The following is a 26,699-nucleotide window of genomic DNA, read 5'->3' as shown; positions in this document are numbered from 1 at the left end:
TGGCATTTACTCTTCATGTAAAGTATATTTTTTCTACACTTAACATGAGTAAGATTTAAAAAATTCTAGTTGGAGAGATGCTTTATTGGATATTTTTGCTTCTGTTGCTGAGTAGTAATTTGAAATGGTGTGTGTGGGTGTTTTATAGTATATCTGATATTAGAATATAAAGCAGAAAAAAAAATGTAAATCTGAAATATTAATAGAGGCAAATTTTAGATTCTATTTCAAAGTGCAGTTTCTTTAAAGTGGAAGTTTACATTAGGAAGCATTTTTTCTAGGAGTACTGGTTAGATATATAATCAGTATGAGATCTCATGTTCCCTCTAATTGAAGATGCCTTCTCAGCTTCCTTAAAACAATTCTGAAAATGTGTTTTTTGTGAAATGCAGGAAAAGAGAAAGATTCCTGTATTTCCCAATGGATCTGCCCCCAGCTCGGGTGAGACCCCTAAGGAGGCCCCACACCATGCTGGGCCTGAGCTACAGAGGACTGGACGGTGGGTACAGATACTGATACAGTGTGGGTGTCTTTTAGGGGCTAGAGATTGATTTGATGGAAAAGGCATAAGCATTCTTTTTCTTTGCAAATATTTGGAAAGTAATTTTGTACAGTATTTTTTCCATATTTTAAAAAATGTGTATTATTTTATAGGTATATAATGTTAAGGATAATTAATATGCATTTTAAAGTAGTTTACTAGACTATACTGGGTTCTGTATAACAGGATTTAATTTAAAATGAAAATATTATGCAGCATATATTAAGAGTATTGTAGTTCTATAGTAGGTTAATTTAACTGCCTGTACAGAAGGTTCTTGAGGAAAGTGTGGTGTCCTGTTGCCATTCTTATATGAAGTTAGAGAATTATGGGAACAGAGAGGAATTGTAACCAATGTGTCGTGTGTGTGCATAGATGTAAAACTCTTCCATGAGCAGTACATCATGAGGTAATGTAAAATTCGACAGACAAGCTTAATTAAACCATAGTAATAGTCTCTGGAAACCTAGTTAGAAAAATGGTTGCAGAACTTAATTTTTGGAATAAAGAATAGAAATATTACCGGGTGCAAACATTGTCTTAAAATATTTTGTAGAGGTAGAAAATGATATTGTATTACCATTGTGTAGAAAAAAGCATGTGGATGTTGATACTGTTTTATCCATTGGTGGTCCCTATAGAACTAAAGATCTTGAAGCTTAAATATTTGTTTAAAAAACCAGGATAGCTTATACAGGATATCTTAATTCATTGACTAATATAGTAGTCTCTGAGTATAATAGAGTAAGACTCTGTCCCCATGCGAAAGGTGCTCATTTAAGTTGTTATTATTATTATTACTTCTTCAGACTTCAAACTGAGGTAGGGTTAGTCACTGAGAAGTACCAAGCCAGACCCCCAGTGATCTCATGTTACCCGAGAGTCTCATATAAATGATTGATTTGATGATATACTTTCATTTTCTAGATTATCATTGGCACCTTTTTTGTTGCAAGTTGGCACCTTTTTTTACAGTTTTCTTAGTCCCCTTGCTGTCATATTATTTATAGGATAACTTCTTCCAGGTGTCAATTTATGTTTAGGCTTTATTTCAGTATTAACTTTGGAAAAAGCTAGAATGGTAAAGCTTGAAACATCTAAAGCATTTGAAAGCATAAGATTAATTTGTTTGGTGTATTTTTCTGCAGTAGGGATTTGAATGCTATTTTATGAGTCACAAAATCTTTTTAAATTACTGATTTGTCACCGGTAATTATTGAGTACCTACTATTTCCCAGGCAGTGTTCTAGACATTGGAGATAATGGCAGTGAATAAGAAAAGGTCCCTGCCCCTCACAGAGCTTATATTGTAGTGGAATGCTTTCAAATTAGATGTATCCAAAAGTCTGATTTTAAAACACACTGAAATGATAAGTCATTGAAATGATTTGATGTGCAAATATAGATTTTAAATTTACTAACTAAAACCTCTTAGTTTTATTAATATGCACACTGGTTTGACTACATATACAGTAAATTACATACACTGAAATAGTTTTTAGGTTTTTTTTCTAGACCAGAAGTATTTATGTGTTTGAAGTACTAAAATTTTAAAACTAAAATTATTTAATTCACTACTGAGTGGGCCTGAGCATACTACATTCATATTAAAGGGTATTTGGGGACTTATGATTATATTATAATTGCATTCCTGGTATTTCTGACACTTGCCTTTAAGATTTATAATATAAATAATGATTAATAGCATTGCTTATGCACATTTTCATGAATGGGTTGTTAGGTTTTATTTATTTTTATTATGTATTTCCTTGCACATTTGTGTTTGATATTTATTGCATTTACTCATATAGTCATTTGCCTGTAGTCTTTTCAGTATATAGTCCATATGATACAGATGTTTGTGCCTCTTTTAACTTAGTGAGGTCTACCTTTCCACTATCAGTGGATTAGATTAAATGAGTTTGTCTTCTATAATTTATACCATTATTTAAATAGGATATTGATTTTTGTTGACAAAACGCTAGGCACCAGCAGTTTTATGTAGCCCATAGTTTTAGTTTGAACTAGCCAGAATCCTCTAGTGTACAGTTTGACGAGTTTCATCTCACCTATTTAGGCTTTTTGGTGGTTTGATACTTGACATCAAAAGGAAAGCACCTTTTTTCTTGAGTGACTTCAAGGATGCATTAAGTCTGCAGTGCCTGGCCTCGATTCTTTTCCTATACTGTGCCTGTATGTCTCCTGTAATCACTTTTGGAGGGCTGCTTGGAGAAGCTACAGAAGGCAGAATAGTGAGTACAAAGATTGGTAGTGGCCAGGCTCTTAGCTCTTCAGAGGCAAGTGTCTGTGTGCATTTGTCTCACTATTCATACTTTTATTTGAAGAGTCTACCCACAGCATGATTAACCTGTCCCAAAGCAGACTTCCCCCAAAGGTAATTGCAATGGAAAACATGGGGAAGCCATTTGAACAGGAGAAGATGCACAGTTGAGGTAAAAAAAAAAAAAAGAAAGAAAGAAAGAAAAAAGTTTGTCATGGCTCGCTGGATGAATGGTTTTATAAATTGAGTAAAAGGCTTGTATTGTCTTTGTGGGGGGAGTGGGTGGGAGGAGACAGATCAATTGGACTGATTCTGGGTGGGTCATGGGTGGGAGAATTTATCTGTGGGGTCACTTTGTATCCTTTAAGGCATCATAGGATTAGTTAGAGCCATGTGATTAACATTAACTAATCCACCCTGGCAGGTCCCCCGGGCTAGACTATTTGGAAGAAGGGAGCATAATTCTGGACAAATGATGGATTTTTGAAGTGGTGTTTACTTTAATTTTGCTGTTATTAAATTTGTGTGAACGTTGCCAAAGTGTTAATTGGAAAGTATAACTGAAAACTGCATCTATATTTTGATATGACTAGAATGAAAGTTTTTATGTTTTTTGTTCTTGGTGATACTGTATTGGGGCTGTGGGGGCCTGATATCGGAACAGCATCTAGTGCTTTGTGAAATTTGGAAAGACTTTTTTGTTGCTGTTTATATACATTTTAATGGCATTTAAATGAGACAGTTTGTGATTCCTAAGTATATTTTGTTTAATGATATTTACTGTTTGGAGAAAATTTATTTTGTACAGATAAAAGGTTAAAAACCAACCAATTCTAAGTAGTAATAATTGTTCAATTAAAGTATTTCATAAGCTGAACATGAGATAAACCTGACAACTGAAATTTCCTTTCAACTCAATTTATTTTTGATTATTTAGATTCTTTTATATTATTCTTTTACATTATTATAGCAAAGATAGATATTTTTAGTAAGTTGCTTTATGTGCTGTCACAAGTTGTACATGTAACTCTGCTGGTCCCTGAGGAAGTGTGTCTTGTCTGTTACCATCATGGAAATACTGTTTCTTTCCTCTTGGACTGTCACTCACTGCCTGCCCGTCTCATCCTGCTATTTAATACCCTGTGCATGTGATAGAGCTTTAGGCACTAGAGGAACATAGACAAGGGTAAGACATGGGCATGTGTCATCTATCCTCAGGGTCCTAACCTAGGAGAAAAAGATAGGATAGTATATATGTAGTTACTATGTCGTGGTGTTCTGTGCCACACATGAGTGAGATAAAGGAAGTGCTGTAGGAGTTGTTAGAATAGAGAAATCAGAAATATTATGGAGGGAAATGATATGGAGATGATGCGTTTATTTTCAGATGCTTTATTGGAACTTCAGGTAGAAATGGAGACATTAGGAGGTGCAGTTCCAGAATTTATAGAGTGATAAGAAAGAAATATGAAGATTGGGAAACTGAAAATAGATGAGGTTAACAATGTAAAGGGAGACAAGGAGAGGAAAAAAGTGTGGGAAGTTATCCCCATTTATGAAATGGAGGAAGGATGAGAATGAAGAGAAAAATGACCCAGCAAATTAGACACAGGCACAATCAGAGCTCTGAAAGAGGAGTCAGGATGATGTAATTTTGTAAAAACCAAAATAGAGGTGTAGAGAAGGAGGAAGATCAGCAGGGATTGTTCAGTGCCGTACAGTGGCGAGGCGTATGGGGGAGAGTAGGGGAGGGCTTCCAGTGGGTAAAATGGAAGCTTTTGAATGTGGGTTAGTTAGGGCAGTATAGGGAGGACTGTGATTTCTTTAGGGAAAGACAGGCTTTAGTTTGGGAATGAACATAGAAACAGTTTAAAATGGGAAAAAGTAGGTCTGGGTAAAGAAACCTAGTAAACGTGGCAATGAGGGGTTTGGGGAATGGTGAAAGGAAGGTCTTCACCTGGAAGTTTCTGCTTTTTCAACACAACATTGAGGAGGGAAACTAATTTTGTGCCCAACTGCCTTCCCCACCCCATTAGCATTTCTTTATTTGCCATCTCCTTGTTTCTCTGCTCAATTTTTTGCTTTCTATTTCTAGATGTTGCTTAGACATTTTTTCCTTTGATTTGAACTCTAAATTCATTCCTAAATATACATATTATAATTGAACTAAGGATTTTCTAATAGCTTAGTAGTGTCTTCCAGGACAATCTCTTGTTTGTCTGTGGGCAAGAAAACAAATTTGTCTCATACAATTCATAAATATATTGTTAATATGAACACATTCATTTTGCCAAAAGTCTAGTTTGTATGTGGGTTTGATCCTATTTTTATATTAATAATTGAATGTTACTTTTACTACATACTATTCTTACGTTGTGATTTTGATTTTGGAACATGCTGTTATTACTGATGATGATAATTGCTACCATTTATTGAGTGCATTCCATATGCCAGACAGTGTGCTTGCTAGTGTTTTCAGAAATGCTGCTTCTTTAAGTTCTCCTGACTATCATCACCCACATTTAAAAATGAGAAAAGTTGGGCTGGACAAGTCTGAGATATGGCCATGGTTTAGCACCTGGTAGGAAGCAGTCTTCTACTTCAGATCTGGTTCTGAAACCCTGCTCTCTGCCTACTGCTGTGCTGCCTCTCGGTTCCAGGAGGCTTGTTTCTCACAAGTGTCTTGTCTTTGCTTTACTGATGATGGGCTTTTCCTTTCTTAATTGTATATCCCAGTTGACCTTGATGTTTGTGAATGGTAAACCGTTTTCTTTCTGACCCTTCCCCTCTGTCGAGTGTCATAGCCTATATGCCTTAGCAACTGATAACCTAATCAGTTAGGATGTAATGTTGGTAGTGGAACAAAATTGGCCTACTAGCTTTGATTTACGATTTCTATGAGTCTTTCATTTTATCGTTTTTACCAAACTTTAATAATAATATTTCCTCATTTATGGTTTCCAGGAGTTTTTTTAAGGAGATTTTTCATCTATTATTTATGTTAAGCATTTCATGTTTTATATATGTTGGTTAAGCCCATCATATTAGATTAATTTCTTTAAAATGTATGGGAAATTGCACTTTATAAGCAAGTTTGAGAATGATAGTTTCAAATTTGAGCATGCTAATTTCTTATTCATCTACTTGGAGGAGTCTTTTTTTTGTAGCACACCACATCGAGCATTTAGTATGTTTTTTATTTTCTTAAATGAACTATTTCAGACATGCAAAAATATTCAAAATAATGTATACATCTTTGTATTCACCGATGGCTTAAGAAGTAAAACATGTATAGATAGGGTTGGAGCCTCTGTGTCCATCTTCTATTTACCCCTTCCTCCTTACCTCCCGTAGTATTGAGTTTTAAATTAGGGTTGATTGTAAAAGTTCACCTTTAATATGCTAAAACAAATTTAAATTTTCCCATGTATTTAAAATATATTTGTAATTTTCCATATTTAAATTTTAAATTTGAGATTTAAAGTTGCATTTGCTTTATTTTTTTAACCACTTGATTAATATTTTTATTTTCCAGGTGTCTTATATATATGTATTATAGTAGGATAGAGATATATTTATGATGTATTACCTTTATTCGTTTCTCTTTTCCTTAAACAGAGTGCAATAGAGTCTCTTTTTGGAGCATCATTAACTGGGATTGCCTATTCGTTGTTTGCTGGGCAACCTCTAACAATATTGGGGAGCACAGGTCCAGTTTTAGTGTTTGAAAAAATTTTATTTAAATTCTGCAGGTATGTAATAGTTACCTACTTGTCACATTTGTTTATGTATGTTTATAATTATATATTATTGTTACTAACTTTAGTTAAAAGTACATTGTATAATTAATAGCTGAAAAAGAGGATCTGATGAGTATACATATTTTCAATATTTTGGGGTTACTGTGTGGTCAACCCTACTCTGGCTCCTACTCTCATCCCCAGTCACCTTGAATATAAAATCAATGGATTCGAGTGCTGATAAGCAAATCACTTGAGGAACAATAAAAGTCCTTTGTGTTAGCAAATTTCAACCTAGTAAGAACGTAGTTAATCTGAATTATTTATTATATGGTATGTTGGTCTTATAAAGGAAGTTTAGAAAGCAGTGGATCTCGAAGGCTCATGCTGACTTTACCCAGCAGGCCTGTGTCACAGAGGGAGCTGCAGCTCACAGCGTGGGGTCAGTGCAGGTTACTGGAGCTGGTAGCCTCGGAATTTGACATGGCAGTACTATTCCTTTTGTGAGATAAATGCAGTTGAATATTTTAGTCTGAAACAACTTGATGCTGTTAAATGTTTGATTCACTAATTCCTCTTGTTTGGATTCTTTTGCCACTGGACAAGCTGATTCTGATTTTGATCTGGCACAGTACACACATAAATAGAGAATGTAGTGGCCTCAAGTGTTTTAGACTCACTGGTAGTAATTTCTTATTTGAAATTGAATTGGAAAATGAAGTCACTGTGGTGATACTGGTGGTAGAGGAGCCGGTGGTGGTGGGGCTGGGGCGTGGCTGCCATGTTGACACTGGAGCATCTGGGTCTTCAGAGAGAGTGACATACATCCACTTGTTCTACAGGCTGCTTATCTGTCATTTACTCCTCATAACTGATTTCTAAAGTGAGGTCTTTGTTTTTAAAATATTTATTGCCTAGTAGATTTTCACTGTAAATCTTTCGTATAAGTAAAATATAATCATTAAGTCTACTAATAAGAAGCTAGTCTTCAGTTGAAGCAGAAAAACACATAGAGCTTTCTTTAGTCATTATTTTGTTATTCTGTAATGTGTTCTCTTTTAGAAATCTTAAGTTTTTATACTGTTCTTATTGTTTGTTATGAAAATTTTAAGTACCAATACTGTTTGGCATGTATATGTTGATCATGTCCACATTTTTCTTTCTAAACAGAGATTATCACCTTTCCTATCTGTCTTTGAGAACCAGTATAGGTCTGTGGACTTCTTTCTTGTGCATTGTTTTGGTTGCGACAGATGCAAGCAGCCTTGTGTGTTACATCACCCGGTTCACTGAGGAGGCTTTCGCAGCTCTCATTTGCATCATATTCATCTATGAGGCTTTGGAGAAGCTCTTTCACTTAGGAGAAATATATGCATTTAATATGCACAACAGTTTAGATGAACTGACCAGCTACTCGTAAGTGTTTCTGTTTCCCCTAATAGTAAATGTATTTTTGCAGAGGTGTCTGAGCAAAAGAAAATGGATTTTTTGCAATGTGATGCTCACTGTATATCTAGCTATAACTACCCAACTAGCAATACGGAGGTTGACTTGTTTGTTACAGATGAGATCTTACCAAAGCACGCAGTGGATGTAAATGCGGTTGAACAAATTCAGTCATTTTTATTCACCGAAACAATTTGTCCAAGTGTGTGTATTTTTGGTTTTATGTGTAAATTGGATTGGCCAATTTAAATTCAGTTGTTTGGCAACTAACCACCATATATTTATATATTCTTCATGTTTTGCATTTTCATTAACGTTTTTGAAACTTGATAATTTTTATTGGAAGTTATTTTAAAGTGTAATTTCAGTGCAGTGTTGTATGTTGTTTAGTGGATTATTTTCTTTGTGATAAGAAAAGCATGAAATGAAAATATTTTAGGACTCTAGAATAAGATAGGATTTGAGAAGTAATTATAGTAGTTACAAAGGGTTGGCAAACTTGTTTAAACGTGAGAAAGGTTATTAAGCTTAGACATACTGAGGTAGATGCCTGTATTTGCCGTCTTGAGCACAGTTGGTATGAGCGTGAGCCTGCATTTGATTAACTTACATGGAGGAACGTGGTTACCAAAAGCCTTCCTTCCTCCTGCCCCCCTCGGCCCCAGTCCCTCACTTCACACCCCTCCTCCTCTTGCTGTCCTCACACACTCTCGACTTTGATGCACAGAGGAGGGAGGGATGTGAAACTTCCTATAAGACATTGACCTATTTGAAAATATTAGTGACACTTTGATGCCAAGTCTATTTTGTGTCATTTTCTTTGCTCTTAAACTAGTTAATTTTTTAAATGTTATTTGTTGTCTTCTCTCTTTTCCTGCTACTTTGATCTTTAAGAAGCATGGTTTTTATAGCTAGTGCCAGCCAGTTAGAGTACTGTTTCCTACATGTGAACATCATTTGTTCAGCTAACATTCTGTGAGCAGGCACTGTGTTAGGAATGTTGCGTAATATTCATGTCAGTGTTCGTCATTCATATTGTAGCCCCTTTTGTGTATGAAGAAACTGAGGCTTGTGGAGGTTAAAACTTGACTTGGGTCAAACAGCTAGTAAATGATAGAGCTTCAGTTGAATCCAAAGTCCAGCCACCTGCCTTTTCTCAAACAGCTCATAATCCAATTGAGAATATTCTTGTTTGTTTCTTTTCATTTTTTAAATCCATATTTAGAGATTTCTTTGCTTATGTATGTGTTTCTAGCTTTTTCAGGCAGGTGAGATAGTTCTGGATATGAACTGAACTCTCTGATTGCTTTGACTCTCCTAGTCCTGTCCTGAAAAACTATGTTTTACCTATTACTTTAAGGATGGATCTTAAGATGAGTAAAGGATGAGCATGAGCAGGTAGGGCTAGAATTAGTAGGAGTATAACTTATACTGGTTCCCAGTGCATGTTGTGTGTGTGTAGATGGGAAGGCAGCAGCAGCTCCTGTGGAGGGTAAGTGGTAAGATTTAGTGGAGGCTGACCGTGTTATACGTGGTGTCTTCTCAAATTTTTAAAGAAAATAGTACTGCCCCAAGGGATATATCTAACCAGTTTCATTAAGTAAACATTTTATTGGTATTTCTATTAGCTTTGTTATATTTATATAAGCCAAACTTTATTCCATTCCATTGTTTCTTATATTTTCACTTTTTAGTCTCCATGCTTTGCAACATGGAAAAAAGTTAAGAAGTTGAAAGCTACTCTATTGTGTGACTGATTTAATAAAATGTAAACATGAAATGCAGAATGGTTAAAACTATCCAATTCTGGTTTCTCAGATGTGTATGTGTTGAGCCTTCTAACCCTGGCAATGAAACTCTGAAGGTGTGGGAGGAAAGGAATGTAACAGCACACAACATTCCCTGGGGGAACCTCACTGTCTCTGTGAGTATATGTGAAGTGAAGGCTGGTGCAAACAGTAACCTTGTTATTTAGCTTTTCCTTAGTAAACTTAAATTTCCTTCTTGATTGATGGATATCGTATGTTTTCAGAATATAGAGTTGTGTTGACCAAATAGAAGTTACCACATTTTTATTTATCATGTACTGAAGTGTACAGGTTGAAAAGAATGAAGCTGGTAGGAAGGGAGATCAAGATGGACTGTATTTGGCTTCCAAGATATTAATTATTAAAAAGATGTGAATAATCTTCTGGTTTCTAATTCCTCTTGGATTCATAAGTTCATAGGCCTGTGGTTGCTGGTCCGCAAGTCGACAGTTCCAGCAGCTCTTACCCACTTGTGCCTTCTGTTGATCAGTCCATCTGTTCTGGGAACTGCTTATTTAGAAGATGAGGAATGCTCAGACTGAAACTGTTTACCTTGTAGAGACTAGTGTGATGTCAGCACTGAAGGAAAGGAAAGGAAAAAGGACAGAAACATATAATGAGCACCTACTGGGTACTGAGCACTATTACATACATATTTTTGTATCCTGTTGGGAAATGTTGTCCTAGCCCTAGAGTATCTGTTTTGGACACTTCCCAGGTTGGGATTTAGAAATAAAGATGTCCAGTGATGCTGGCAATATCAATTAAAACCAAGATCCCTTGAGCTTCTCTGGTGCTTTTTATATCATGTAAGCAATTGTAGGTCATTCTTTTCTCTAAGGGTGATAGCTCCTAAATATGTAACTGGAGGGATTTCATCTGAAATTTTATCCCATTGATAATTTACATCTGCACTGTCTGGTACAGTAGTCACTGCCACATGTGTCTATTTAACTGTACATTCAATAAAATTAATTAAAAGTTCAGTTTCTTGGCTTCACTAGCCATGTTCCAAGTGCTCAGTCCCGTCAAGTGACTGACTGCTGGCTGGCTGTATGGGACGGTGCAGATACCTGACATCTTATCATCACGGACAGTTCTGGGGGCAGTGCTGATGTAAAGCACTGTGTGTCAGTAATCAGCTTAGAATAACACTTTACTGTTTTATATTAGAATAATACTTTATTAACTCTATCTCTTTTGTTGTGAAAGAGGTAGAGTTAATAGAGGTGCCCAAATGAAAGTGATTTGTTAAAAAAGCTCTTTTCATGATGAATAGGATGTCTTAATATTTTAGATTATGTATATGGTCTTTTCAGTGTATTTTCTTGATATCCATCAGGGCCATGTTAGGTTTTTTTGTGTAGCTATAGCTTTTATTTCTATGATCCATATTGTAAATTGTAGGATTACTAATCTTAGCATGTAGAAATTGAGAATAATGGAAACTTTGACTGTTTTTCTTTCAGTAAACCTGAGTTGTATTTTTAAAATGAGTCTCATTAGAATCTAAGTAAGGAAAAAAAGGACTTCAGTTGCATGTGCCTTTGTTAATCTCTGGTTGCCTTTCAGTTATTTTTCCCCCCAAAGGAAAATCAAGTCAATATATTTCTATAATTGTATTGTATTATGTTATATTATTGACTATATTATTGATTTTATTAATGGAAATATTTCAGTGGTCACTTTACTGCTCACAGTCCCATGCTTTAATCTCACCATCAGAAAAGTCAGAAAAAAAGTCAGAAAAGCCAAACACAGTTTTTATTATTGATTTGAATTTAATAGTATAGCCATCTCTTATTCAGCATTATAAAGGCAGAGTCGTAATTTTCTGTCTGTCGCTTTTGTTTTAAGCAACTTGTTCAGAGGTAAAGGAAAGATAGTGAAATTGTTGAACAAGAATGCAAACAAATATTTGGGAATTAATAAAAGGCTTATATATTGAGATATATAAGCCTTTCACTAAAGGAAATAAGGAGTTGAAAGAAAGGAGTGTATGACGTTAAGTTAATAACTTGACAAAAATACAGTATTTCATTTCAGTGATTTAAGATGCACAGATTTGTCAAACCATGACCTCTCTGAACTCAGGATATGTTTTAAAATTGGTTGTGTATTAATGTTGACTTGATAGTGTTTTTTCTAAGTGAAACATAAAATAATGGTGTGCCTTATGATCAGTAGCATCTTAGAGTCAAAGAAGTTCTTAGTTAGTAATTTATTAGCTATCTGAGAATCCCTTTCATCCCTTCCTTTTCTGTTTTTTCCCCTTTGTTCAGGAATGTAAAATCTTTCATGGTACATTTGTAGGATCAGCTTGTAGTCTCCATGGACCTTATATTCCAGATGTGCTCTTTTGGTGTGTCATCTTATTTTTCACAACATTTTTTCTGTCTTCATTCCTCAAGCAATTTAAGACCAAGCGCTATTTTCCTACCAAGGTAATTGGGGTTTAATTTTGGAGTTCTTGTAAGAGTCATGTTTTTAGTTTTCATTTCCTTGGTTTGGTTTATTTCAAAACAATAAGATATTGTTTGAAGTTAGTACTTTATGTCATATAGCTATAAAGAGATTATTCATAGTGAAAAGTGTATATTCCATGTCTGAGCTAACAGTAGGAAGACAATGGTATCATGAGAGATGATAGGTTAGTTGTGAAATGTGTTTCTTATCTTTTGCAAAAAATATTAGTTATAAATGTATTTCACTGATACATTGTCACTAATTTAAAACCTCATTCACACTTTCTAGTGGCATATTTTAATCTGTGAAAGATATGAATTATTTAGAAAGGACACATAGTATTTCTGTGTTTATACTAACGAAACCCCTTTAACATAGGTGCGATCGACAATCAGTGACTTTGCTGTGTTTCTCACCATAGTAATAATGGTTGCAATTGACTACCTTGTAGGAGTTCCATCTCCTAAACTTCATGTTCCTGAAAAATTTGAGGTAAGGATTAAAACACTTGGCTATTTGTTACTTGGGAATACCAAACTACTTTAAAGTGAGATACCGCCTCCTAAGTAGTTATTTCTAAAATATGCATAGTCCCTCTGAAGAGCTGATGCTTTGAAAGCAAAAATTATATATATGCCTCATGTATATAAAAAAACGAAAGGATGAACAGAGACAAGTGAACATATTTAGGAAATAAGCAAGAAGGTATCAAAGCTGGCCCATCAGGGAGAGTGAATGAAAATATTCATGGTGAGGAGTTGGGAGTCACTTAAAATTTTTGACCCTGCTCTCATAGCTGGAGTTCACAATATACTTTCCAGGTGAAAGAAACATTCTTTATTCCTCTATAAAGGAGTAACTCAAACTTGAATTTATAAGAGTGGCAAGAGGATCCTCATTAAAATTTTTAGAAGGGTGGTATATCTGACAGTAATTGGAAAGCTTTGTGTAACACTTTCCAGCAGAATCAAGAGAGAATCAATTTTTTTTTCCACAAGAAAAATGATACTTAATCTGAGCATCCATGAACTCTTTGGTTTCATTAGCAAACTACAGTTCTTTTGTATACAGTATATCATGTGCATAACACAGAATCTGTTAATTATTTTCCCTTCTAAGTTAGAGGTGGTAGCTTTTGAATACTTTCTGGAAATTTTTAATAGTCAAGTATTTGTGTCACTGCTTATATTTACATTTAACTAATTATATGACTTCTTTTATAAGCAGAAGATTTAAAGGGAATTAGGAATAAGGAATATAACGAAGATAAATTTAGTCTCTTCTCTCTCTCTCTCTGGGATTGAAAAATAACATTATTTTAAAAACCAGGGTCCTCAAAAGTAGAGGTGGAAAATGATCCAGCAAAATTATATAAATCTATTTATATTTTTATCTAAAAATAAGAAAAATTAAGCTTTATAATATTTATTGTATGAATTTTACTATAAGGATAATTATAAGTAACATAATACATAAAAGAGTATAGCGTCATTGGGTATATATTTTTTTGCTGCTAAGAGTATATAATTTAAAAAGTTTTGGAGACCTTTGTTTAAAAGCATAGATATTGAGCCACTAAAGATTTTAGGCCGTTAAGAGGTGACTATATCAAAGTCATTCTGTTTTTACCAAGTCTTACAAATAGAAAAAACTGTAAATTATATTAATGTAATTTCCTGTAATCCTGGTCCCATTTCCTTATTCTGGTTCCAAATATATCCTTGTTATTCATTTATCCAGCTTTCAAGTAGCAAACTGATTTCAAGGGGCTTAAAATACACTTGGGGAAACAAATTAAGAAACAGTTAAGAATATATGCATTGTATAGATAAAACATATTTATTCACGTGCAGTATTAAATATAAAGCAGTACAATGTATATCAGTGTGGGAAAATTATAATATCTGAATTCAAAAAGAGTAGATTTCCCTTTTGTATTGACAAATGTTTTCATGTAGAAAAAACAGTCTTAATATGAAGTCTAAGTAATAGAAGCATTTAAATTTCAATATATCCAATATCCTCCAAGAATGCTGAACTCTTATGATCTTTAAAAATGTTTTATTATAAAACAAATTTTATGTTACAGCATTGAAATAGATTTTTTTTTTTTAGAAATTCACGTTCTTTTATTTATTTATTTATTTATTTATGACTGTGTTGAGTCTTCGTTTCTGTGCGAGGGCTTTCTCTAGTTGCGGCAAGTGGGGACCACTCTTCATCGCGGTGCGCGGGCCTCTCACCATCGCAGCCTCTCTTGTTGCGGAGCACAGGCTCCAGACGCGCAGGCTCAGTAATTGTGGCTCACGGGCCCAGTGGCTCCGTGGCATGTGGGATCTTCCCAGACCAGGGCTCGAACCCGTGTCCCCTGCATTGGCAGGCAGATTCTCAACCACTGCGCCACCAGGGAAGCCCTGAAATAGATTTTTAAAGTGCCAGATTTTTGTCAGCCAATGCTTTGGAAAAATAGTGTAGCGAGTCCCAGTTCTGCTTTAGTACTGACCCTGACGAGATCACTAGTCTGTAGGATCTCCAAAGCAGTTTAGTTTAGGAGTTGATCTAGTAGGTAGATTGATTTCACTTTATATGAAGTAGATAGGCGTGTGTTGAAAGGATACTCTACTTCACTTATCTATTCCTGCATAACAAACCTCCCAAAACATCATACCTTTAAACGACAACACTTTTTTTTGTTCATAAATCTGCGACAGTTGGGACTAGGCTTAGCTGGGTAGCGCTCTGGTCTCCTGGTTTGAGATCTTTTACGTGGCTGCAGTCTTTATTGCCTTGATGGGAGCATGTCTGGGAGCTCAATTCAGACGGCTGGAGGAGCTGGGTAATTGCCTCCCCGCCGTCTCATCACATTGTGTCTCATCCTCAAGAAAGCTTATCCAGGCTTACTCAGAGCTTAGGGTTCTCAGGGTTCCAAACGGGTTAGAGAAGAAGCAGCAGGGTCCCTTGAGATCAAGACTCAGAAAGCACAGGGTTTCTTTGGCCTTATTCGCAGGTTCAAGGGGAGGAAATAGACTCCCCTTCTAGGTGGAAAGAGTGGCTGAGTCACGGGGACAAGAGACCTGCCTCTAGGGATGAGAAGAATTCCTATGGCTGTCTCTGCAAATAATTCACAATATATCCCAATATTTAATCCAGTCCTTTCCAGTCCCTTGGCATTTCTTGGGGTAGACACAGTCTGTGCTGTGGAAATTTTGTGCAGTAGGAGAAGGAAGCTTTTTTTTCTTTCCTTCTTTTAATCTTTAAATGTTTTAACAGCCTACTGATACAAATAGGGGCTGGATCATAAGCCCATTGGGAGAAAATCCTTGGTGGACCTTATTAATAGCTGCTATTCCAGCTCTGCTTTGTACCATTCTCATCTTTATGGATCAACAAATTACAGCTGTAATCATAAACAGAAAGGAGCACAAGTTGAAGGTAATTTAAAAATTTTGTCCCAAGAATTGTTTCTTTGAGTTGGAGGTGGTGAAAATTAATTTCTTCTCTCTTTATAAGTAGTATAGAGTTTTAACCTAAAAGAACAATATAGGCTTACAAATATTCATGTTTGTTTCACTTTTCAGAAAGGAGCTGGCTATCACCTTGACTTGCTCGTGGTTGGTGTTATGTTGGGAGTTTGCTCTGTCATGGGACTTCCATGGTTTGTGGCTGCAACAGTGTTGTCAATAAGTCATGTCAACAGCCTAAAAGTTGAATCTGAATGTTCTGCTCCAGGGGAACAACCCAAGTTTTTGGGAATTCGTGAACAGCGGGTTACAGGGCTAATGATTTTTATTCTAATGGGCCTGTCTGTGTTCATGACTTCAGTACTAAAGGTAAAAACCTCTTTATTGCATTGTTTTAAAATCTTTCTTTATCATAAAATTTACACTTGGTTGTATGAAAATGAAACATTAAAATATCTAAAATTAGTTTCATTTCCTAGAATTTACTTGGAAAATAATATTTTGGAATGGTGGTTAGTAGAGTAGGCATCAGTGTTAGATTGTATCCTTTTAAAAAATCATGTAAAAGGGTAGTATTAAAGACTATAGAGTTTTGGAAGGAGTTAATCCATGGCTTAGTTATGATCTAAAAGAAGAATATACCAGAGGATTTTATAAGCATATTGGAAGAAGTAATATTGAAAGATAGATGAAACAGTTATTTGACCAAAATGTAAAAAATAACATTGCTATTAATTGAATTAATACATTCTTCCTGACAAAGAACGTATTAATGAAATGAATGTATTAAATGAAATATAAGTAGTAGCACTCATTAGGAAAACAAAAAGAGCTAATACTATAAATGAAGCATGTAAGAAATTATACTTTATGATAAACGTCTTTTAGTCACATCTGATCTTTACTGTACACATTCTACCTAATCTAGTGATTTAATAAAAAACAATAACCATAGCAAACGTAGCTAAGTATCTAATCTTAAATTTTCTATTCATCATGGAAGAGCTCAACTCCATTTCTTTCGGTGTTTCAGTTATGTTTGTTGTAAAGAAAATTAATAAGTAAAAAGTTGTAAACTATTTATAAATTAGGGTACAAACGTGGAGTGTGTATGTGTGTGTGTGTTACATATTAATTAGAAAAATTGTAGTTAGCACTAGAATTCTTTGGCCTCCTTTCATGGAGCCAATCAATTGACCAAATATTTGTTGAGTACTTTCTGTGCTATTAAGTACTGAGGCAACAATAATAAATAGGACACATTATTGTCTACTTTGAAAAACTTGGCAATCTACTTGGTGAAACAGATAGGCAAATGGGCAATTACTGCATAGTGGTGAGTATGTTGTTAGAGGTGCTTGGGACAAGAGGAGAAATATGTAGTGCAGTCTTATGGGGATGCTGCGTCTCCTGATGAAGGTTGCCCTTTACATTTTTTAAGTAGTTCTAAAAATTTTTAAGTATTAACTGCATATAGGCAAAAAAATTCAAGTAGAATATCAAGAAAGCTCTAAAATAAAAAGTTAGTCTATTTTCTCTCACTTTCCAAAAGCAACTCTCCAGAAGTAAACTTTTTACTCCTTTGTTTTTTAAGTTATTTTGTTAGTTAACACCATTATAGATCTATATACTTTTATAATTTTATTATTCACTTTATTATCTTTAGACTGAATCTCTTTGCCTAAGACAGTGATTCTTAAAGTCTAGTCCAAGGACCTCTGGGAGTCCCTGACACTCTCTCCGGGGTCTGCAGGAGCCTCCCTTTCCCAGTTTTGTGACTGTGTTGAGGCCGGGTTGTCTTCATAGACTTTGGCCAGAACGATGTATTGTAGCAGATTTAATGCAGGTGCAGATATGAGAGTGTAGTTGTCTTCTGTTAAGCCACCCACTAAAGAGATTTACAGAAATACAGAACAGCGCTATCCTTCTCACTTAATCTTATGTTCTTTGGAAATTATAGTTTTCCAGTAAAAATATGTTTTTTATATTAACTTGTAATAGGTTTATTATTATTTCAAAATGAGTTTAAAAATAACCATTGGGACTTCCCTGTTGGCGCAGTGGTTAAGAATCTGCCTGCCAATGCAGAGGACACGGGTTTGATCCCTGTTCTGGGAAGATCCCACATACTGTGGAGCAACTAAGCCCGTGCGCCACAACTGCTGAGTCCACGTGCTGCAACTACTGAAGCCCGTGCGCCTAGAGCCCATGCTCTGCAACCAGAGAAGCCACTGCAATGAGAAGCCTGCGCACTGCAACAAAGAGTAGTCCCTGCCCTCTGCAACTAGGGAAAGCCCGCATGCAGCAACCCAATGCAGCCAAAAATAAATAAAATAAAAAATAAAAAAACTATTTAAAAATTTTCTTTTAATTTCTAATATGGTGAATATCTATCTATTTCCCACATACCTATATACCTATTTATATATCTATATCTATATCTATCTCTCTCTCTCTCTATATATATATAGAATCCACATAAAAGTATTTGGGGGGAGGGTCCTCAGTACTTTTTAGGAGTATAAAGGGGTCCTGAGACCAAAAACTTGAGAGCCTCTGACCTTAGTTTATGTCTTTCATGAGGATTTACCCCAAACATCCCATTCTCCCTTTCATCCGTTGTTTTTGGTTGGCTGTGTTTTTAGTTTTATTATTATTGTAAAGGTTACCAACATTTACACTCTGTGCTTTTTCTGTAAGTTAAATTATAGCAATGTAAGCCCTCTGGGAACACGTAATCAGTATTATGATGAAATAAATATTCGCTGAGGACTAGGCAGTGTGATCAGCCTGCGTGGAGGCAGAAATAACCCTTATTTCCCCAAACTCCTGCTGTTTCAGAATAATAGCCCAAGCCGTAAGACCTGAGAAGTTTTCTGAATATTTGTTGACTTCTCTTACTTAAAAAAAAGTACATATACAGGTTCCACTTTTTCTCGTATTTCTTTTTTGTATTGCTAAAGGAATTCCTTGAGTAATTTTTTCATGTCTGGTACCATAATTAGTAAACTTTCAGAGTTCTTGCATGTTTCAAAATTACCCTCTATGATTGATAGATGGATATTCATTTCAAGGTTCAAATTTATTTTTCTTTGAGTCTTAAAGTTATTGTTGCCTAGAGATCAGTGGTTCTAGTAAGAGGTCTGATATCTATTTGGTTTTTGTGTCTTCAGAAGCATCTTTTTCCTTTCTAGAAGCTACCAAAATGTCCTTTTTACTCTTAGAGTTTGGAAATTTCACTAGGATATTTAGGTAAATAGAGACTTTTAATTCACCTTGCTTCTCTCTCTGTGGGTCATTTTACTCTAGAAACTTGTGCCTTTAACTGTGGGAATGTTCTTCAGTTATTTATTTCCTCTTTATTTTCTCTTAGATATTTCTTCACTTTCAATTAGACAGATACTAGACTTTCCAGATATGTTGTTACATTCCTCTTCTCTACTCTCTCTCACTGTTAAAATTTCCTCCATTTTCCTTATCATTTTATTGATCTCTTTAGTCTTATCAAAATCATTGTTACAAAATTCTTTTAAATTATTTTGATAATTGTATCTTTAATTTCTGGGAGGTTTTTTTTTTTTCATTGGTTATTCATTTTTCGTAGCATTCTGAAGTTGCTTTATGGATTAAATATTTTCTTGAGATTCCCTGAGGATATTGATTAGATTTTTGATATGTTTTCTTTTCTCCCACGGTCCTTAGTTAAGGACATACGAGGTTGTTTAGTAGAGAATGAGTGTGATTCTCCTCTGGCTGTTAGGTCTTTTTTCCTTATAGGTCTCTCCCTTGGGTGAGTGCTGATTGTGGTGTTTGAATCAATGAATGGGGCCTGTTGGCTGGCTTTCCTGTGGGATGCCTGGGCATGGACTAGGTAGGCAGTTTGGGATCCCCCTAACTGCCAAAGTAACAAGGATATTTTTTTTGCAGGATGGTGTTTATTTATTATACGTATTCAGTAAATGGTATTGTATAGCAGTCACTGTAGTGGTAGTGATAGTAATAATAATGGCTAACACTTTTTGAGTGATTGATATGTACCATGTGTTTCTCTGAGTATTTTATGAGTTTGAAGTTTTTTCATCTTCAAGGCAATCTGATACAGAAACTAAAACAGAGAGGTTAAGGCTCAAGAAGAGGTTAACTGGGTTTTTAAGCCAAGTAGTCTGATTGTAGTGCCTGTGCTCTTAACCACAGAACACAGTCCCTTCTTAGGGGGAAACATGTAGATGGTGAATGATTCTTCAAGGAGGTGATTGTTTACTGGCATTTTTCTTTGTTATAGAAAAGTCTCATCACTGAAAGATCTTTTAAGTCTATCTCATAGGCACTGACTATGTTTTTATGTATTTTTTATGTGAAATTGTTCTGGTAACATGGGTTCTAATTGTGGTCATTTTACTTATAGTTTATTCCAATGCCTGTTCTATATGGTGTTTTCCTCTACATGGGAGTTTCCTCATTAAAAGGAATCCAGGCAAGTCTTAAGCATTTAATAACTTTGTAAAAAAAACTTAAACATTTTATATTTGCAATGATTGTTTTTGTGATGGTAGTGATTTATTCTCTGATATTTTGGGGGCAGGTTAACTAGTGACTTCAAATCCACATTTTCCAAGTAATTATTGCTTACTGCACATTTTTTTTTTCCCCCGAGAGTGAGATCATGAACTGTTATGTCCTTACCTATTTTTAATTGAAGCTAATGAAAGGTAACTATCAATGAAGACTAGTATAGTAAGAGGGAGGATCAAAAGGATTGGAATGGGGGAAAAGGGGCTGTTTCTGACATGTTAGAACAGCAGTTTCAGTTGCTTAAAAAGAAAATGTAGGTATTAGTCTTCTATAACCATGGTAATACCTGCCATTTGTATGGTGCAGTACAGCTTATAGAGCCTAGTATACAGATGATTTTCTGTGATCCTCAAAACAACTTTGGGATACGAAAGGAGGAAATACTAATTTTGTAAATCATGAAACAGAAATAGACTTACTGAAGGTTTTTAAGTAAGCAATGGAGCCAAGGCTAGAATCTAGTGTTTTCACTACTGTTTTGTCTTATTTATAGTATTTCTTGGGAAACAAGCTGATAGAATGAATTAGGATTTGTGTGAATCCAGCCTTAGTGTAGAACGTGTAGCTGCTCAGGCAGGGTTGGCACCACTCACCCAGTCCCGGCCGTGAGCAGCGTGTGGTCCCGAGCTGCCGGCTTCTGGCTGCCGGGTATCTCAGACGCACCAGCGTTTTTTTTTTTTCAACACAGTCCAGTATCTGCTCTCCAGTGGTCAAGAGATGATCTCATTAACTCAGTTGATTGTTTTACAACAATTTTGTGAGGTATGTAGGGCTGATCTTATTTCCGGTTTATAAATGAGGAAATTAAAGCTCAAAAGGACCAAGGAATTGGCTCATAGTTTCCTTTTCACTGGGTGAAAAATTAGTAATTGTTACCTCAGGTTATTTTCATAAAATTGGTAATGTTAGACTTAGAAAGTACCTTGGGAGATTGTTACTCTTTTATTTTACATATTAGAAAACAAGGTCAGAGAGATTAAATGACTTGTGCATTTGATTATAGCAGATAAATTTATCGAAATATTTTAATTCCCCAATTTAAAACATTTTGACTTGAGTTTTCTGATTAATGAATTACATTTGTTTAAGTGGTTGCCTTGATTTTTTTTTTTTCCTCCTTGGATCAAGATGTTGCAAACTGAAACATTCTCCTGTGTTATCACGGCATATCAGGGAAGTTAGAGTTTAAATCACAAAACTCTAAAGTAGAATACAGTTTCTTTTCCTAAGTAGCAGAAATGAAATTTTTGTTGAAAACTTTTTCTTGTTTTGCTTTCCATTCGATATGCAGTTTTTTGACCGTATAAAATTATTTGGAATGCCCGCTAAGCACCAGCCCGACCTGATTTACCTCCGCTACGTGCCGCTCTGGAAGGTCCACGTCTTCACAGTCGTCCAGCTCACCTGTCTGATCCTCTTGTGGGTGATAAAAGCTTCGGCTGCTGCAGTAGTTTTTCCCATGATGGTAAGATTTTTTTTTTTCAGACTTCATCAGTAATTAATAACATTTTTGTGTGTTTTGGTAGTACTTATCTTACTAGTATTTATAATTGACTTTGAGAAAAGGATTTTAAGCACCTTAGGTGTTTTGAAATGTGAATTAGCCCTTTCTAGCTATGAAACCAATAGTTTTCAAAATTGAATTTGCTTGTCATTTTCTAATTTTGGTTTGTTTTTGATTTTTAGTCCTTGGGTATAGAACACTGTTCTGTATTTTTAAACAACTTCAGAGTTTAGGACGTTTATGAAGCAAATGTGATAGCCTAACTTAAAAGCCAGAGCAACCAGAGCAACATGGTTCTTTAATAGGTTATTTCAATACATCTTTTTCAGAAATTAATAGATCTAGAAGTCAAAAAGTAATAAAGATTATAGATGATATTAATAATTCATTACATTATCATATAATTTAATAATTATTCATAATTTAATCATTAAATTATCACATTTCAAAATTGCATTTTGCAAATAGAGAATATTCATCCTTTGTAAATATTATGCAGAAGTTGCTTTATGTACATGGCCACAAAGAAAATCTTTAAAAATTAAAAAGTTGAGAAAATTATGCAGTTAATATTCCCTGATCACAAATAAATTAAATTACAAATGAATAGTGAAAAGTCACTAAAAAATATTCAGTATTTAGAAATTAAATTCTGAAATAAGCCCTGGGTGGAAAACTGAGTTAAAAAAACCATTGTGGAGATACTGAAATGAATAACTTTTTATCTATGAGATAGAGCTAAAGTTATACTCGTAGGAAAATGTGTACCCTTCCTTGCCCTTATTTTTTCAAGAAGACTTAAAATAAATGCAACCAAGTTTTTTATTTGTAAAGATCAATAATGGATAAACTCATTAGTAAAGAAGAACAGGAGAGAGCAAAATATACAAGATTAAGAAAGAGAAAAGATACATAATAACCACAGCTATGGAAGAGATTTGAGGGGTTTTAAGAAAACAGTACATGAATCTATATCAGTAAATATGAACATCTAGAGTAGAGGTCAATAAACTTTTTTATGTAAAGGGTCAGATAGTAAATATTTTCGGCTTTGTAGGCCACTAGAATATTATACAGACACTTATATAACGAGAGAAGTTTCCACAATTTTTTATTGATAAAATTCAAAATAATTGTACGGTTTTAGTTTTTTTTTTTTTAATGAAAGACTGCTAATGAGAAGAATGGAAATTTTTCACTTGGGACAATATTTCACTTAATTGGAGTTAAAAGTTTACTGTTCCTCTCATCAAATCAGTTCTAAATGTTCATCTGTAAAAGCTAGTCTTAGCTCACAAGCCATACAAAACAGGTGGTGGAAAGGATTTATCCCAGGGGCTTGTGGTTTGCCTACCCCTGATGTAGAGGAAAAAGCCCACTATTTACTACTGTTATTTGATATGAATTGAAAGTTCTAACTGTGATGTGAGATAAGAGTAATATAATAATTGGTATAAAGAGAAGATAACATTATTTGTTGGTAATGTGATTGTATACCTATTAACCCAAATGACTCAAAAAAGACTAAAATCTCTAATAGAATTAATTAGAATTTTGTTAGGGTGGCTGGATACAAGAAAACATGAAAATTAGTATGCAGGTTCTATCTTAGTAATAATGCTAAAAATTGAAATGAAAAAAATTTTATTCACAATAGTGGCCAAACACTATAAAATAGTTTATAAATTTAAAAGGAAAAACCTACTTAAAGAAAAAAAACTTTATAATAATATTTGTATTAGTTTCTTAGGGCTGCTATAACAAAGTATCACAAACTCGTTGGCTTAAAGCAACAGAAATTTGTGCCACAGTTCTGGAGGCCAGAAGTCAGAAATCAAGGTTTGGACAGGGCCCTGCTCCCTCCAGAACCTGCAGGGGAATCCTTCTTTGCCTCCTTCTAGGTTTTGCTGACAGTCTTTGGCATTCCCTTGGCTTGCAGCTGCGTAGCTCCAATGTGCCTTTGTGGTTGCTTGTGTTCTCCATGTGTGTCATTGTGTCTTCACGTGACCATTTTAAGAGGACACCAGACACACTGCATGAGGAGCCTATTCTCTCCAGTATGACCTGTTCTTAATCAATGACATCTGCAACAATCCTGCTTCCAAATAAAGTCATATTATGAGGTATTAGGGGCTGGGACTTAAATATTTTCATGGGAGACACAAGTCAACCCTTAACAATATTGAAGGACATAAAATTAAGACCTGAACGGATAGAAATATATACCATGTTCTTTGTTTTGCATACTTAGTATTATAAAAATGTCACTTCCAAGTATGAAGCCTACTAGTTTTATTTGCATGTGTGTTTGTGTGGGGGTGGGGGTTGGTATCAGTGTGAACTGGGTAATTTTAAAGTTTATAGAGAAAAATAGATACCAGAGCCACAACAACATGGATGGTAGAAATATTCTGTGTCTTACTGGGGTGTGCTTTACAAGAGTACATGTATTTTTCAAAAGCATTAAACTCTACACCTGATATTTTTTTTATTTACTATATTTAAATTGTATATTAATGAAAAGATAAAGATATAATAAATACCAGAGAATAACAAAACAAAGATAATTATAATTCAGAATTCCTGGCTGGGTCCGGGGGTGAGGGGCTTCACTGTTCCTGTGCTGATACCATAGTGTTTTGATAACTGAATATTTACAAATTGCTGTCAAGTCAGCATAGCTAATACAGTATGAAATTGGCATAGGAGCTGACAAATAGATCAGAAAAACAGACTAATGAGTCCAGAAATTTGTAAGAATATATGAGAATTTACCACCTGAATAACATAAGCGGATTATTTCATTAAAGGCGGTAGGTAATTCATTTAAATGGGAAAATTTAGTATATAGTGTTAGAAGATTTGACTGCATACTGGGAGCTAAATAAAGTTGCTATCTTATATCATATTCAGAAAGAAATAATAAATCAATTCAGGATTTAAATGTTAAAATGAATTGTAGTAGAAAATCTTGAAGATTATTTGTATAATCCAGTGATTGAAGGTAATTTTTCAAAGAAGGTAGAGAAATCCAACAGTAAAAGAAAGATGATATATTTGACCACATGATAATTGTTTTGTATGTCCTTATTAAAATCAGATTGTGAACTGGGAGAAAATATTTGTAACATATAAGACAGATAAAGTGTTTCTGTCCAAACCACACAGAACTTTTAGGAGTTCATGAACAGCAGTCAATTGAAAAAACAGGCAAAAGACAGGAAATAGTGAAAACAGAAGATGGAAAACATAGTTAGAACACTGACATAAATCGCAGCAATGTCTATTTGGATCCACCTCCTAGAGTAATGAAAATAAAAGCAAAAATAAACAAATGGGACCTAATCAAACTTATGAGTTTTTAACAGCAAAGGAAAGCATAAACAAAATGAAAAGACAGCCCACAGAATGGGAGAAAATATCTGCGAACTATGTGACTGACAGGGATTAATCTCCAAAGTACAAAAACAGCTCATGCAGCTCAATATCAAAAAAACAAACAACCCAGAACATCTAAATAGACATTTCTCCAAAGAAGACATACAGATGGCCATAAAGCACATGAAAAGCTGCTCAACATCGCTAATTATTAGAGAAATGCAAATCAGAACTACAGTGAGGTATCACCTCACACTGGTCAGAATGGCCATCATCAAAAAGTCTCCAAACAGTAAATGCTGGAGAGGGTGTAGAGAAAAGGGAACCCGCCTACAGTGTTGGTGGGAATGTAAATTGGTTCAGCCACTATGGAGAATAGTATGGAGGTTCCTCAGAACCTCCTTTAGGTTCTAACTAAAAATAGAGCTGCTACCATATGATCCAGCAATCCCACTCCTGGGCATGTATCCAGAGAAAACCATAATTCGAAAAATACATGCACCCCAGTATTCATTGCAGCACTATATAATAGCCAAGACATGGAAGCAACCTAAATGTCCATCAACAGATGAATGGATAAAGATGATGTGGTATTTATATATACAATGGAATGTCACTCAGCCATAAAAAAGAATGAAATAATGCCATTTGCAGCAACATGGTTGGACCTAGAGATTATCATACTAAGTGAAGTAAGTCAGATAGAGAAAGTCAAATATCATATGATATCACTTATATGTGGAATCTAAAAAAAAATGATACAAAGGAACTTCTTTACAAAACAGAAACAGACTCACAGACATAGAAAACAAACATATGGTTACCAAAGGGGAATGTTGGTGGGGAGGGATATATTAGGAGTTTGGGATTAACGTATACATACTACTATTGTATATATAAAAGGTAATCCACAAGGACCTATTGTATAGCACAGGGAACTCTACTCAATATTCTGTAATAACCTCTGTGGGAGAAGAATCTGAAAAAGAATATAGATATATGTATATGTATAACTGCATCACTTTGCTGTACACCTGAAACTAACACAACATTGTGAATCAACTATACTCCAATATAAAATAAAAATTTTTTTAAATAAAGTAAAAAAAAAAAAAAAAAAGGAAATCCAAATGTCCAGTGAACATTTGAAAACATCTTCAACCTCAGCAGCAGTTAAAGAAAAGCAAATTAAAGAACAATGTGTCTTTTTCACAAATATAATTTGAAAGTTAAAACCTAATGCTGGAAAATGGGTTCTCTAACGCATTGCTGAAGAGATTTTTAAAAATTATATCTACTTAAATAATGTACATAATGTAAAGTCATCATAAAAATTAATAATCATGTTTGTGAAGACTCATCATGCTTAATCTGCTTTATAGTTTTATGCAGAGTTCAAGGGATTTATATAGGAAAAGGCTAAAAATGTCATTTCCTTTATGTCTTTGAGCAGAAAGTTGAAAAAATATAAATAGGTGACTCAGTTTCTTTGGAATAAGATA

General features: G+C 34.7%; 1 protein-coding gene across 8 annotated transcripts in view; it reads left to right on the top strand.

The window, feature by feature from the left end:
- Positions 1 to 26,699, top strand: part of SLC4A7 (solute carrier family 4 member 7) — a 115,067-nt gene that overhangs the window by 76,060 nt on the left and 12,308 nt on the right. For 6 of the 8 annotated variants that reach the window (XM_036867801.1, XM_036867798.1, XM_036867804.1 and 3 more), the window contains 11 exons: positions 393 to 499; positions 2,619 to 2,793; positions 6,441 to 6,574; positions 7,733 to 7,978; positions 9,827 to 9,932; positions 12,099 to 12,260; positions 12,661 to 12,774; positions 15,553 to 15,714; positions 15,861 to 16,112; positions 20,149 to 20,217; positions 21,607 to 21,780. In XM_036867801.1, coding sequence (XP_036723696.1) covers positions 393 to 499; positions 2,619 to 2,793; positions 6,441 to 6,574; positions 7,733 to 7,978; positions 9,827 to 9,932; positions 12,099 to 12,260; positions 12,661 to 12,774; positions 15,553 to 15,714; positions 15,861 to 16,112; positions 20,149 to 20,217; positions 21,607 to 21,780 — 1,701 coding nt within the window. The remainder of the gene's footprint in view (positions 1 to 392; positions 500 to 2,618; positions 2,794 to 6,440; positions 6,575 to 7,732; positions 7,979 to 9,826; positions 9,933 to 12,098; positions 12,261 to 12,660; positions 12,775 to 15,552; positions 15,715 to 15,860; positions 16,113 to 20,148; positions 20,218 to 21,606; positions 21,781 to 26,699) is intronic. The other 2 variants (XM_036867800.1, XM_036867799.1) reach the window with 2 other exon arrangements.

This window comes from Balaenoptera musculus, chromosome 11, assembly GCF_009873245.2.
Source record: "Balaenoptera musculus isolate JJ_BM4_2016_0621 chromosome 11, mBalMus1.pri.v3, whole genome shotgun sequence".
NCBI lineage: Eukaryota > Metazoa > Chordata > Mammalia > Artiodactyla > Balaenopteridae > Balaenoptera > Balaenoptera musculus.
This window is presented reverse-complemented; position numbering and strand designations above follow the sequence as displayed.